The sequence below is a fragment of the Phodopus roborovskii genome, unplaced genomic scaffold (genome assembly GCF_943737965.1).
Source record: "Phodopus roborovskii unplaced genomic scaffold, PHOROB, whole genome shotgun sequence".
NCBI lineage: Eukaryota > Metazoa > Chordata > Mammalia > Rodentia > Cricetidae > Phodopus > Phodopus roborovskii.
The window spans coordinates 38034011-38048418 of NW_026126433.1; the positions used below are offsets into that span (position 1 = coordinate 38034011).

The window sequence follows — 14408 nt, forward strand, 5'->3', positions numbered from 1 at the left end:
AGAGATTGTTTAACCGGAAGGTGGTGATGCTGACAGTGAGATCTTGCGGGAACAAATAAATCTCTAATATAAAGAGCCACCAGAACATCAATAGAAACCTCTCAGGGAAACTGCTCCTTAACAGAGCCTTCCTTTTGGTTCCCATCCCCATCCATCAGCCCTGTATGCACACACACACACACACACACACACACACACACACACACACACCAAAAGACCTACAACAGAAAGCTCGCCTTCACTGAAGTTTTTAAAACATAATTTGTGATCTAGTTGACAAACACTCTTCTTTAAATTGGCTCTTAAGGCTGGAGAAATAGCTCAGTGATGTCTTGCTGTCTTGCAGAAGACCGGGGTTTGGTTCCCAGCGCCTTAATGGCTGCTCATAATTATCTTTAAGTCCAGTTCTAGGATATCCAATGCTCTCTTCTGGTCTCCATAGGCATCAGGCATGTGTGCAGTGCACATACTTACTCACAGGCAAGACATTCACAAAATAAAATAAAAATGTATTTCTTAAATAGGCTCTATGAGCTGGGCATGGCGGCCACGCCTACAATTCCAGCAATTGGAATGGAGGAAGGAAGCTGGAGCTACAACACAAGATCCTGTCTCAAAAGACAAACTGTTAGAAAGAAGAGGCAGCATGCATGATGAGGGATGCAGCCCTGTAAGGCTAGCACTCAGAAGGCAGAGGCAGGAAGAACACCAAGAGTTCCAGGCCAGCCAGAGCTACATAGAGAGACTCTGCTTCAAAAAAAAGGGCAGTGGTTGGAAGGCAGGGGAGATGGTTCAGTGTGTAAAGCACTTGCTAGGCAAGTGTGAGGATTTGAATTCAGATCTGTAGAACCCAAATGTCTTAGTCAGAGTTATCCTTGCTGGGATGAAACACCATGACCAAAGGGTTATCCTTGCTGGGATGAAACACCATAACCAAAGCAACTTGGAAAGGAAAGGGTTTATTTGGCTTACACTGCCATATCTTCAGTTCACCACTGAAGAAAGTCAGGACAGGAACTCAAACAGGGCTGGAACCTGGAGGCAGGAGCTGATGAAGAGGCATGGATGGATGCTGCTTACTGCCTTACTCCCCATGACTTGCTCAGTCTGCTTTCTTATAGAATGTAGGACCACCAGACCAGTGGTGCCCCACCCACAATGGGCTGGGCTCTCCTCCATCAATCATTAATTATGAAAATGCCCTCCAGGCTTGCCTACAGCCAGAGCTTATGGAAGCATTTTTCTCAATGGGGGCTTCCTCTTCTTCAGTGACTGTAGCCTGTGTCAAGTTGACATAAAAACCACCTGGCACACCAAATAAAGATAGACACAGGAGCACTGCCTGTAACCCTGTGATCTTAAACTGAAAGGGAGACAGAGGCAGGAGGAGGCCCAGATTAGGGTCAGCTAGCATTGTAAACACAGCAACAAAGGAGAAATACTGCCTCTCAAACAAGGTTGGGGGAGGGCCAAGACTGGAGTTTATCTCCACACATAGACACCGATGCTTACACCTACACATACATAAAGGTTAAAAAAAAAAAAAAAGCTCAATGAGCCAAAAATTAAATAAAATAGACTGTGAAGGAAGAGGCCTAATGGTCTTACTGGGATGTTCTTTTGGTAGGAAAACATCCTTTCCCCATGGATCCCAGATTGGTACCCTGCATCTTCCATGAGCTGGGGAAGGGCTATGCCTCTCCTCCATAACGAGCAACTTCGGAGAGCTCCCAGCAGCCATTTAGTTTCTTTATCCCATTGGTCCTGAAAAGCACTATGGCTTTCCTTCCTAAAAGCTCGTCTCAGAAGGTAGGGTTGTGGCACCCCCACCCATACAGCATAACTCTATTCTGCTCCTCTGAGAACCCCACTTCCCAGAAGAAAGCAGACTCTCCCCCATGGGACCACTCTTATCAGATACCAGGCTGAATCATCCCTGGTGTCAGGGGTAGGAGGGGGTGGTCAGAACATGGTGTTCAGCTGGACACTTTGATGATCCTTCAATTTTAACTGAACCAGCCTGTCATGCATTAACCAGGTGTGGCTCTCCCCTTCTGAAAGATGCTATGCTCTCATCAATTGAGATCATGTCGACATGAATCCAACTTTCTTAGGCATTTCAAGGACGTTTGTGTTAGTTGTTTTAATGTCACATACTTGGATTTGGGGACTGTCTAAGCATTTTAATGTTAATTATTTTTGCTTAAGTCTGGCACAATCCTGTAAGCAGGGGCTGGGTAAAGAAATTAAGGATGAGCTGTTAATCCAGGATTGGGCAATTAGTCAACTGCAGGGCTAGACCTAGGAAGATGCTAGAAGGGAATCAGGTACAAACATTCAACATCTGTATGAGGAGACTGAGCCTGGGAGTGTGGGTGATACAGCCTCAGATGGTCTACTTAGACACAGCCAACCTGGTCCTTCCATGACTCCTGTGTGAGTACTGTCTACACAGGAGAAGCCATGGGCTGTGTATGTGGTCCCTGAGGATGGGTGGTGCTTGTCAACAGGTGCTTCTGACTTGACTGTCCTCCAGCTCTTCTAAAGGTTAAATGTGGTTGCTGTGGCTTGCATGACATTGAGATTAAAGGAACAGGCTGCAGACCCCACCACACCAAGCTACAGTCCATGGTCACCACCACCTGCAGCCCATTTTCAGACCACCATGATGAGCTTTAAGGGCCTGTGTACATCATGCTATCATGGGGTCTGCCAAACATCCCATTGGGAAACCAGCAGATTGTTGGTGGGTGTGTTTACACAAGCAAGTCCTCTGCAAGGGCAGAAGAAGACAGGGAAAGAAGTACAGCTCGACCTAAGAAAGCTTACAATCTGCCGTGAAGTGACAGTTCTCAACCATCTCAGGACCTCACCTGTCTAGAGCAGTGACAGTTGGAGGGTACTCAAAGGGCCTTAGACCCTGTGGATGAAGCCAAATTCTCTGGAGAAAAAAAAAGTCTGAGAAAACCAATAAGACTTGTGGATAACCAGACCCCCTTCTGACACAAAATGCCTAGAATTCAGATAAATGTTTCATCATCATCATCATCATCATCATTATTTCCCTAACTAGCCAAGTATGCCTCGAACTACAGGTTCTCCTATGCTTACCTTCTGAGCACTAGAACCAGTGGTGTGTACCAGCTTGTGCAGTGATTGGAATCAATTTCAGTACTTAGCACATGTTAAACACTCTGCCAACTGAGCTACACTGTCAGCCGGTAATGTCTAACAAAAAATATTATGCTTAGTGCATAATTGAACACGTATGGAATCAAAGAAATATTTTACTGGATAAGAGGAGGGATTCAAAAGGCAAGTATAAGGCACTGGAGAAAATCAACAATCACTTTTCTTAAGGCTACAATGCAGTCAGTGAAATTAAAGGTGATGATAAGCTTTAAACAGCAGACTAAAGACTTAAGTAAAGTGTGAATTCCGAGGCTTTTCTCAAAGAGGCTAAATTTAGCAGTGCTTTTTAAAAAGATGAATAATGGAGGCTGGAGAAATGACTGTGTGGTCAAGAGCTCTTATTGTTATTACAGAAACCTAACTTAAATTCACAGCACCCACATCAGACAGTTAACAACCAACTCAAGCTCTGGGGGGGAGATCTGGTTCCCTCTTCTGGCTTCTGTGGGCATTGCACCCATGTGCCTAACTGCATGTCTCTCTCTCTCTCTCTCTCTCTCTCTCTCTCTCTCTCTCTCTCTCTCTCTCTCTCTCTCACACACACACACACACACACACACACACCATATGGAATCATTTCCTTTTAAAAAATTAATAATTGGCTGAATGGTGTTGGCTCACGCCTTTAATCCCTGCACTACAGAGGCAGGTGGCTCTCTGTGAGTTGGAGGCCACCACCGTCTACAGAGCTAGTTCTGAGACATCCAGGGCTACACAAGGAAACTGTGAAATATATATATATATTTTAAAAAGTGAGAGCTCAGAAGACAAAAGAAATAGCCACGAGGCCTGTAAACATAAAACTGAAGGTCCATGAAGAGAAAAGAGGGATCAGTGAGAATATGCAAAATAGTCCATAGCCCTAAACGTAAAACACAACACTGTGAAACTTGTGGAAGACAACACAATAGAAACGTGTGACCCTGGGTTATAGAACAACTTCTTAGGCAGAATAAAGCACCACAGATACAGAAAATAATTGGTAAGTCAGATATCATCAAGTTTTAAACATCAGATCTTTTAGGAGATATCATCATAAAGAAAATGGAATCAAGCCACAGAATAAGAGTAAATTTCTTTCAAAGCCCCTAAAACAAGATGCTCCCAAAATCATAGAGAGAGGAGGACTTCGAGCCTCAGCAAGAGAAATACCCCTGCCCTATAAGAGGCAAATATTTGCTACACCCAAGATGGAGGAATCACAGAATTAGGCTGGTTCAGAAATAAGTACATATGCATTGTTTCGGTGTTTTCGACTTAGAAAATGTGATGTAGTCTAGAGCATATCAGAGGTGAGTAAATGAATGGTGAGTTCTCTGAAGACTATGGACCACGAGAAAACTCCGGGCGGTAATAGCTGCATTTACTCCCCTCTCACAGTGATGCTACCTTAGTTTGCTGTCCGTTGCTGTGATAAAATACCATGGCCAAAGGTCTTGGGGAGGAAAGGGTTCCATCGTGAAGGGAAGTCAGGGCAGGCACTCGGGACAGGAACCTGGAGATAAGAAGTAAAGCAGAAGCTATGTAGATCATTGGCTTGTTTCCCCAGGCTTGCTGTTTGCTTTCTTATACACCCCAGTATCACCTGTCCAGGGCTGGCACTGTCCACTGTGGAATGGGCCCTCCCACATCGATCACCAGTTAAGAAAATGCTCCACAGGCTTGCCTCCAGGCCAATCTAGTAGAGCATTTTTCCCCCTCGGTTGAGGTACCCTCTTCCCGAATGACTCTAGCCTGTGTCAAATTGACATAAAATACTAGCCAGCACACAAGTTTATAGTTCAATAAAGTTTTTTAATTAACTTTATTTAATGCAGGGCCAGTCTTGATAGTTCATGCTTTTAATCCCAGCATTTGGGAGGCAAAGGCAAGTGGATTTCTGTGAATGCTAGACTGGCTTTGTCTACATAGCAAGTTCCAAGCCAGCCTGGGCTACACCAAAACAATAAAAATAAAAATAAAATATGGTGGGGGGTGGAGGGTGTAAGTGAGAAGACAACCTGCAGGATGAGTGCTCTCTATCCACTTTGTGGATCCTGAGGCTTGAACTCAGGTCGTCAGACTTGTCCACAATCTCCTTTCCCCTCTGCACCATCTCAACCTATCCTCAATAAAGTTTTGTTGTTTTTAAATGAAATCATATTAACAGCTTTCAATTACTGAGCATTTGTCTTTCTGGTTTCTGCTTACAGTACCTCCGTATGGTTCTGATTTTCCTCAAAGAAGGGGTGCTGTCACCCAAGAAGACCACATTTCCCAGTCTCCTCCCTACAAGGCATGTGTGTTCTGAGTTCTGAAGGCCAAGGGAATGTAAACAGGGAGATCATTCTGGAAAACCTCCCCAACTGGTGTAAGCCCTTCCCTCTCTCACATTTGCTTCTATGCCTTTTGGGATTAAGAGATTTCAAAAATGGAAATTAAATGCTGTGAGTGGAGTCCCAGTCTCCGATTTCACTTATGGTTAGCACTGGACCTCACCACGGATGTTAGGACAGTGGTTCTCAACCTGTGGATTGAGAACCCTTTGGAACCCAGAGACCCTTCCTTTCACAGGGGTCACATATCAGATATCCTGCGTTTCAGATATTTACTTTAGGATCCGTAACAGTAGCAAAATTACAGTCATGCAGTAGGAACAAAAACAATTTTGTGGTTGGGGGGTCACCACAACATGAGGAACTGTATTCAAGGGTCACCGCATTAGGAAGGTTGAGAAGCACTGTGATAGAAGAAAAACAAGCTGCCTTACTAAGTCAGGGTCTTTGGTACTTTGGTCTCTACTGTGTGCCCCTCACCCCAGCCTATCCTTACCGACAAGCACCTTCATTGGTGCCCGGTACAGTGAATGGCCCCACTGCTCAGACAGCAGGTCTAGTGACAAGGTGACAACCTGACCTGAAGTAGAGAAATAAATAGTCCTCATGCAGCTTGCTGGTTCACAGACATAGCCTGCCAGCTAGCTGGTGCCGGCTTGGCTTCAGTCCCTCCTCCCCCTCATTCACCTGACAACAAGGGTTAGTGCCAATTGTCAACTTGACAGAATCCAACAATACCCAGGCCTCTGGGCATGCCTGTGGGGGATTAGCTCATGTTAACTGAAGTGGGAAGGTCCTCCCTCCCCATTGTGAGCAGCACAGTTCCCTGAACAGTTCTGGACTGTGTCAGTAGATAAAGAGCTCTGAGTGGCTAAATGCATGAGGTCCTGGGGTTCCAACTTGTCCCATAAAACAACTTATTATCAATGACCCTCTTCCTAGGTTTACAGAATCAGAGTTCTCAGGAATGTATACCAGTAGTTTAACACACACACACGCACACGCACACACACATATGCATGGAGAGAGACAGAGATAGAGCTGATTCTAATAGCAGTTTGTAAAACTATTATATTAGAAACAGTTGCAGCTTTAGGCCTTGTCTATTTGAGGATCTGGGTTCAGATTCCCAGAATCCACTGGGTGCTGTAGCACACATCTAACCTCAATTAATGCAGAGACAGGATTCCCTGGAGCTCATCGGTCAGCCTAACCAAATGAGTGAGCTCCACGCCCAGTGAGAAATCCTGTCTCAAAAAAGTAAGGTGGAGGTGGTGATGTACACCTTTAATCTCAGCACTCAGAAGACAGAAGGAGGCAGATCTCTGAGTTTGAGACCAGCCTGGTCTACATAGTGAGACACTATATTATAATAATAATAATAATAATAATAATAATAATAATAATAATAATAATAAAGTGGAGAGTAATTGAGGAAGACGCTTGACAACTTCTGGCCTCCACAATACACTCATTCCTACACACCCAATGCGCAAACACACTTGTTCCTACACACCCATGCACACATACATTCATACTCCCTCCCCCTTCCCCATCCACATAGGTTATAGCCATGGAGAAATTAAGAATCTCTATGTGCTATAGTGGAGGTTTGTATGTTTTCTAAAAAGAAAGAGAGGAGATGGAAAAAAGTCATATTAGTACTTAATACTTTTAGGGGCATTTGGGTATATATCTCTTAGACCTCTCAGATGAGATAGCCCCAACAACCAAGGCCACTGCCTCCTGCTGCCACCTAAATCCCCCGCTAGATGGCAGCCACACACCAGACTCGCCATAGTTTAGTTTAGCCATTCCTACCTAGCAGCTGAATTCGGTTTCCCAGTCATCTAGGAACACAGGCACATTCCTAGCATACTTCACAGGTCTGTGTTACGAACAAGTGAACACATGATACAACCCGTTAAAGTTGAATGTGGTTTCACAGCAGAGGCTGGATACTTCTGAGGGAGTAGAGCTCCTGGGAGAACTCCTGTGAACATTCCTGAGTGCGATGAGCATCCTGGGCTGCTGAGCTATCCCCAGCCAGGTCAGAACACACACTAAACCCCTGGTTGGCTTCCTTCTGGGCAACAAGTCACTGGTACCACTGAGTCAAAACAATCTTTTACATTAAAGACAATGGCCAGTGTGGATGTGGTGATGTGACAACTGGTATATATAGAAAACGTTTCTATGTTCTGCCTATTTGCTATCTAGTCCTGAGATGTATATGCCAGGGCTGGGTCCTGTGTCAAACAGGTTCCCACAGCTATTTTATTTTAGCTCATGGTTTACTGAAAGTGTATGTAAGCACACACACAGGGATAGACTAGGATCTAGCATGGTGTTGCTTGGTTTTGCAGTGTTGGGGATTGAACCAAGACCTCCTGCTTACGCTACACAGGTGCTCTAGTACCAAGGTACATCACCAGCACAGAGACCGCCCTCATTAAACGGTTCTTTTCTGAGGGGTAGGGAGTATCTTTAAGACAGGTTCTTAGTACGTGGGCCAGGATGACTTCAAACTTGCCATCCTCCTGACCTATTTTCTCCAGTGCTGGGGTCACAGATACATGCTACCACATGCAACCTTTCATACCAACTGTAAAGTCCAGTCTCTTGAAACTGACACTGTCATATATCCCAAGACCCCATTCTCTACTCTTTGTTTTCAACACTTGAGCACATATTAAGTTTTCTGCAAACATGCCCCATTAATGTCTTCATTAAAGCTGTGCTAGTTTGGGGCTAGAGATGGCTCAACAGTTAAGAACAATGACTAGGAGGCTCACAACCAACTGTGACTCCAGTTCCAAAGGATCTGATTCCCTCCAGGGCAGCAGGTACACAAGTATTCCACAGATATACATGGAGCACGCATAAAAATAATTTTAAGAAGCTGCACCACTGCCCACCAGGGGAGGGGAGACACTGCAGAGAGAGGCTCCTGTTGAGAGATCTGCCCAATGCTTACATGTGATGGCCTGGGCCAGCACAACAAGTGGAAAGATGATACAGACGGAGGGACTGAGACAGGGACTCTTGGGAGCTGCAAAGAGCACAAGCCAATTCTGTGCAAAGCCCTGATGGTACATGATATCGGCCTTTATAAACAAGAATAAGTTGAATGTGACAGTAATTTAATCCCAGCACTCAAGTAATGGGAGGTGGCTCTCTTTGAGCTTAGATGTCAGCCTGATCAACATGGCAAGTTCCAGGCCAGTCAGGGCTATATAGCAAGACCCATGTTTCAAAAACCAACAACAAACAAGAATAGAAAGTCTGGAGATGGACCAGCAGTTACGAGCACTTTCAGAGGATCTGCCTTGGGGTGCCAGCCCCCACATGGTGGCTCACAACCATCTGTAACTCAGCTCCAGACCCAACACTTGCTTCTGGCCTCCTTGGACACTGCATGCATACAGTATACACATACATGCAAACACTAATGCACATATACCTTTCAGAAAAGATACGCATGCCTTCATTCATTTCAAAGTTGAGTTATAGTTAACATAAGTTTTCTTCCCCTGCACACACCTTCGGATTACTCCATTTAGGTTTTGTTTTCATTTTCAATATAGAGAAGTGCGTAGGCAAGTGGTCTGGGAAGGTAAAAGAGGTCGAGGCTATACAAATGACATCAGTGAGAAGAGTCACAGCCTCCAGGAATCTGTGGCCCAGTGGTTCACTTGATACTTGCAAAGCATAACATTAGGAGATCCCAGCTAGGGCCTGGAGTCTGCTCCACACACATCCCAGGGCCAGGAGGCCTATACACACAACAGGGTAGGCAACCAACCACGCTTCCTCCAGAAACCCAAGGCCCAGCCCTCCCTCTACCACTGAGTTCTCCCAGCAGGTTCCAGCAGGCTGCTAACCAGGCACCACAAAAAAGTCGAGTTGGGTAGTTTTTGTTTTGTCTTTATTTACAGCAAAGTACACAGGATGTGGTCATTCCATAGCACTAACAAAAATAGGGCAGTAAAAAGCAAAGGGAAGAGACAGTGTCTTCTAGGGAAAGAACAGCCTAGGTTGTCATCTCGTCACTCAGTCACTCAACCCTCACTCTCGAGGCAGGCCTGGGTGGGAATTCACTGCCTGAGAGCAACAGGAAGCTGTTCTGAAATGTCACCTGTGCCTGGCACCATGAGAGCAGAGCAGGCCCAGAGCCAGACTCTTAAAGGGGACTTGCACACACCAGATGCATCCACTTGTGTGTTTCCCAACCCTGCTCTCTTCGTTGTTCTGACACAAAGCATTAGGCCATCTGCCTGGAGGGAAAGTATAAACAGCAAAGGTGACAGAGAAGGCCTTCCCAGTAGGTCCTTCCCAGAAGCACCAGCCTATACGTACCCAGGACCGACCACAGCCTCACAAGCAGCTTAGTGAAAAACATTTCCCTGCAAGAGGCTTGCCAAAGTCAACGTGGACTAGTCTCTTCACTTTGGCCTACTCAGGGGCACACCTGACCCAGCCGCCTCCCAAGAGACAGACAATCCACCCTGGATAGAGCAAGCTGGAGGCGACTTCCCCAGGATCTGAGTAGCCACCATTATGAATATTAGTTCTGAGATGGGGTGACTTGGACACCCCCTCCCCACAAGGCCTGAACCCACTCCATTCCCCAGGCCCAACTTTATGAGTCCTATCTTTTTTTCACACCAGCCTCTGGTTACCCAGAGAGAAGTCACAGCCAGCAATAGTTGCATTAGCATGAAATGTGAGGCTGGGCCTTCCTGCGACACAAGGCTTAGAAGTCTGTCTCCTAAACACTCGGGCCAGAGACAGTATTGGAGCAGCAAGAGGAAGGCGAGCACCACTGGGTGGCTCTGAAGCCGAGGGAGTTTTGCACCTGTGAGCAATGTTGCTCAGCCGTGCTTCCTTTCTGGGCAGCTAAAAGCCCCCAGGTGACAAATGTCATGGTTTCCTAGTAAGTTTACCTCCAACTCAAGTGTAAGTGCACAACTGGCCAAAAGCTGGGCAGCCTCGGAGCAGTAGAGCCTCCATCCCTTCCCTGCCCCCAGCAAACGCTGCTTCTAGCCAAGCCAGAATTGCTTACAATTTCCCTAGGAGGTAGGGACAGGGTAGTCCTAAAAGCTGTGTCCAAGCTAGGAATGGGCTGCTCAGAGGTCCTGGAGGGGCATGGTCCCAACACCATAGGTAGATGAGGAAGCGGCTAAGTAAAGGCTCAGAGATGAGAATTCAATTTCCACGGCAGTGGGATAGACAGCCAAGGCACTAAGTGGTTTGGCACCTGGGAGCTTCAAGTAAAGTTGAGCGTGCTACCCACTGAGAGGCCAAAGCTCTTGAAGACAGGAATGAGTTTCCCATGAGCACATGCAACTGCAGCAAGGCCAGGGCCCTTGTCCTTGGGATCCTAGGCCAGGCCCTAACCTTTTATCTCAGAATTACCATGGATAAGAAGTTGATGTGATAAAGCCTGCTCCCCAGACTCTCTAGGATGCATCTGTCTGGGTGAGTGTGTGCCTCCCCACAGGTACCCAGCTGAACATTCCCTGCTCCAGAACATTTGCCATCATGGGACTCCGCTGCAGAGCCCGCACCATGGCCTCCTGATGGCTTCCGGAAAAGTAGCAAAGTGCTACTGAGAACTAAGTTCATGTTTTTGAAATAGAGAAACAGAAGTTGGAGGCCAATTCGGATCTTGGTTGGGGAACTGAACAGAACTCAAACAGTGAGGGAATCTCAGCTTGGTTGGATAGTAAGGGAGTAAGAAGCTCACTGGGCTCTGAGAGACACCCAGGGACAAGACTCCCCAGTGTGCAGGCAGAGTGACTATCCGCATGTGGCCCACAAAGTACAGGACGGGATCATGACCGCCAGCATGACAGTCCTTGGCTCGTCTATAGTTAGGCACAGACCGAGGCCTCTATCTCACACCTGTCCCTTCTTGCTTGGCCCCGATTTCCTCCAGCTTTCTTGTCGGCATGTCATCAATCAACTTCCTGCAGAGGCAAGAATGCCTACCAAAAGGAAGTGTTCGGGAAAGCTGAAAATCTCCACCTCGGGCATCCTCAATATAAAACTCCGGCTTAGGTACCCATGATTTAAATACCCTCCCTTGATACTCTCTAAGAGATGCTTCCCTTCTCCTAGCCCCTTCCTGCCAGGCAGCCACCACATTAACAGGGTGACAGTGTAATTCACGAAATCATCCTGAATCGACTGCTCAAGACTGCTCAAGAGAATCTCAGGTGGGAGGCACAGACACTCCGTATCTCACTGTACAGCCCCAGCTCAGAAGGGACAAAAGCTATTGCCAGCTCCACGGGTAGAACTCCTGGGGGCATCCTCCTGCGAAGGCCTGTCAGTGGTCAGGCCTTAACCAAAGCCCAGTCTACAACATGCCAAGGGACATAGTCCGCCCCTTCCTCCTCACCTCTCTCTTTCGTTTCCCAAAGGATGAGGAGACCCTATAAAATCTGCCCCCCACCCCCAGGGAAAGCAGAGACAGCTCTGGCTTCCTGGAAAGAGACAGCAGAAGAAGGAAGGCATCATGGAGCCACCCAGGCAACCAAGCCAGAGCCAGAGTGGGGCAAGAAATGAAGACAGGTTGTTCTTCCTCAGTGGCCTCTTCCCTGAGACTGGATTTTTGAGTTGAGATCACATTTAATTTCAACTCCAAAAAAAAAAAAAAAAAAAAACAAAAAACAAAACAAAAAACAAAAAAACAAAAAAGAGAGAGAGCAAAGTAGGGTGCATCTGTTGGGGGGGTGAGGGGTGGGGCCTTGAGAGTTGAGGCCCATAGTGCTGAGAGCAAGGGACATCAACCAATCAGCCACCCACTCCTGTGGCTCCCCAGATGCCAGAGCAGAGCCCTGCTGAGTGGGGCTCCAGGCCCAACACCTACACACAGGTTCCTGCAGAATACTTATGGCAAACAGCTTTACAGTATTTGTACATTTACACAAAAATAGATTCTTTATATATATATATATGTATATATGTATGTGTGTGTGTGTATTTATAACTGGTTACACGTTGGATTCATAATTAGGCATCACCAGTAGTAGTTGGCACAGTTTGTCACTTAAGCTCAGGGTCAAGTTCTGTTTGATTTGCTGTTCCAAAGTACAAAAAAAGGAAAACAAGAATATCAAGGCATTTCATCTCCGCGCTGTTTTCTTAAATACAGTAATTTCATAGGAGGCGTATGTACAGATGACCAAAGCCTCTCGACCCTCCTGTGTCTTGGAGCTGGGGGCTGGGATTTGGAGTCAGGGCACAGGGGTCAATGTGGCCGGCTGTTGGATTCTGATGCCTGCCTCTTGCGTGAAGGGGTATAACCGTTGAGATAGCCGTTGGTCTGCCGCTTGGAGAGCCCTCCATTGAGGATGTCCTGGATATGCTGTACGATGAGGTTGATGGCCACTGTGAGGCAGAGAGCACAATGTTAGGGAGAGTGTGGGAAGGCAAGAGGATGTGTGCACAGCTGTGAGAGCATGGTCTGTGTGCATGGAAGGGCACACAGGAACCACAGGCAGCAAAGACTTCCAGGAAGGTGGCCCTGACCCTCCAGAGTCAGTCACTTGACCTTCCAGAGACTCCAGCTGGGCTCACAGGATCTCCTTTGTGAAGTGTGCTAAAAGCAAGACCCAATGAATGGACATCCTGCTAGTTAGTATTCCCACTGAAGAAAAAGCAAGCAGCCCACAAATGTATAGAGATGACTAGAGATGGTTTTAACACCCCCAGTTACCTCTAAGTCCCTCTTATTAAGTAAGCATTTATCAACTTCTGTTCCAAACAGGGCAACAATACAGAAGGGTGAGCTGCATTAGCATCAGAAACAAACTTAGTATCTCAGCCAGGTGAGCAATGCTAACAACACACACGGGGAAATCTGCCGTGCATGTGTGCATGCATGAGTGATGGGGAGGGGTACTGTGTGTGAATGTACATAGGAAGGCCAAAGGAAGATGTCAGGTATGTCCTTTTCTATTGTGCTCTACCTCATTTCCTTGAAACAGTCTATCTCACTAAACCTGGAGACAGCTAGACTGGCAGACAAACCCGACAATTCTCATGTTTCCAGTCCACATAAGTACTAGAGTTACAGAAAGACCCAGCCATCCCAGGATTTTTGGATTTGGTGGGTTTTATTTGACAAGGGTCTCACTGGAACTCATTAATTAGACCAGACTAGCTCTAATTTCAGAGAGTCTTCTGCCTTTGCCTCCTGAGTGCTAGGATTAAAGGTGTGCACCACCATTCCTGGCTGTCTTAAAAACATAGGTGCTGAGATCCAAACTCGGGCTCTCATGCTTGAGCCATGGCTCTCACCCACTGAGCCACTCTCCAGCCCCAAACAACAAAGGAATTCTTCCTGATGTGACTTACAAAGACATCATGAGGCACTTCTATGACAAGCCCTCTAGACTGTGTAAGCTGAGGACCACCCAACAATGGACCTACACTCCTGACAGTGTCAGCGTGGAGAAAAGCTGAGGGGTATACTCAGGAAGATGAAATCAACAGTACACTCCCTGAGCTTGACTATGCATGAGAAGGCCCTGCTTTCTTTAAACATACAGTGAAATGTTTGCTGCTGTGATGAACACTCAAGCAGCGCAGTGAACTCACTTATTCAATGAGAGAAAATGAAATAATGAGAGAGAATGAAAAGATGAGGTCCAGTCCTATGCAACAGATTAACTCGGATACACTAGGTCAAGGCTGTGGACAGCCATTGCTTCCTAGATGTGTCAAACATATGAAGACCACAATAGTGAAGCCACTGAGGTAGCCAATGAGAAGGACAAGCCTGGTTCTACCCAGCATTCTACATCAGATTCGGAAGGCAGTCCACCTGCACTGAAAGGTGCTCTTGGTGCTCTTGGATATGAGGTGTCCAAGTGTCATTACAGGAGTGGC

General features: G+C 46.5%; 1 protein-coding gene across 1 annotated transcript in view; it reads right to left on the reverse strand.

The window, feature by feature from the left end:
* Positions 1 to 12630: 12630 nt before the first annotated feature.
* Uck2 (uridine-cytidine kinase 2) overlaps positions 12631 to 14408 on the reverse strand; it is a 57826-nt gene continuing 56048 nt past the window's right edge. Inside the window, exon 7 of the mRNA XM_051186191.1 lies at positions 12631 to 12905. Within this exon, the coding sequence (XP_051042148.1) occupies positions 12766 to 12905 (140 nt within the window). The 3' untranslated portion in view covers positions 12631 to 12765. The remainder of the gene's footprint in view (positions 12906 to 14408) is intronic.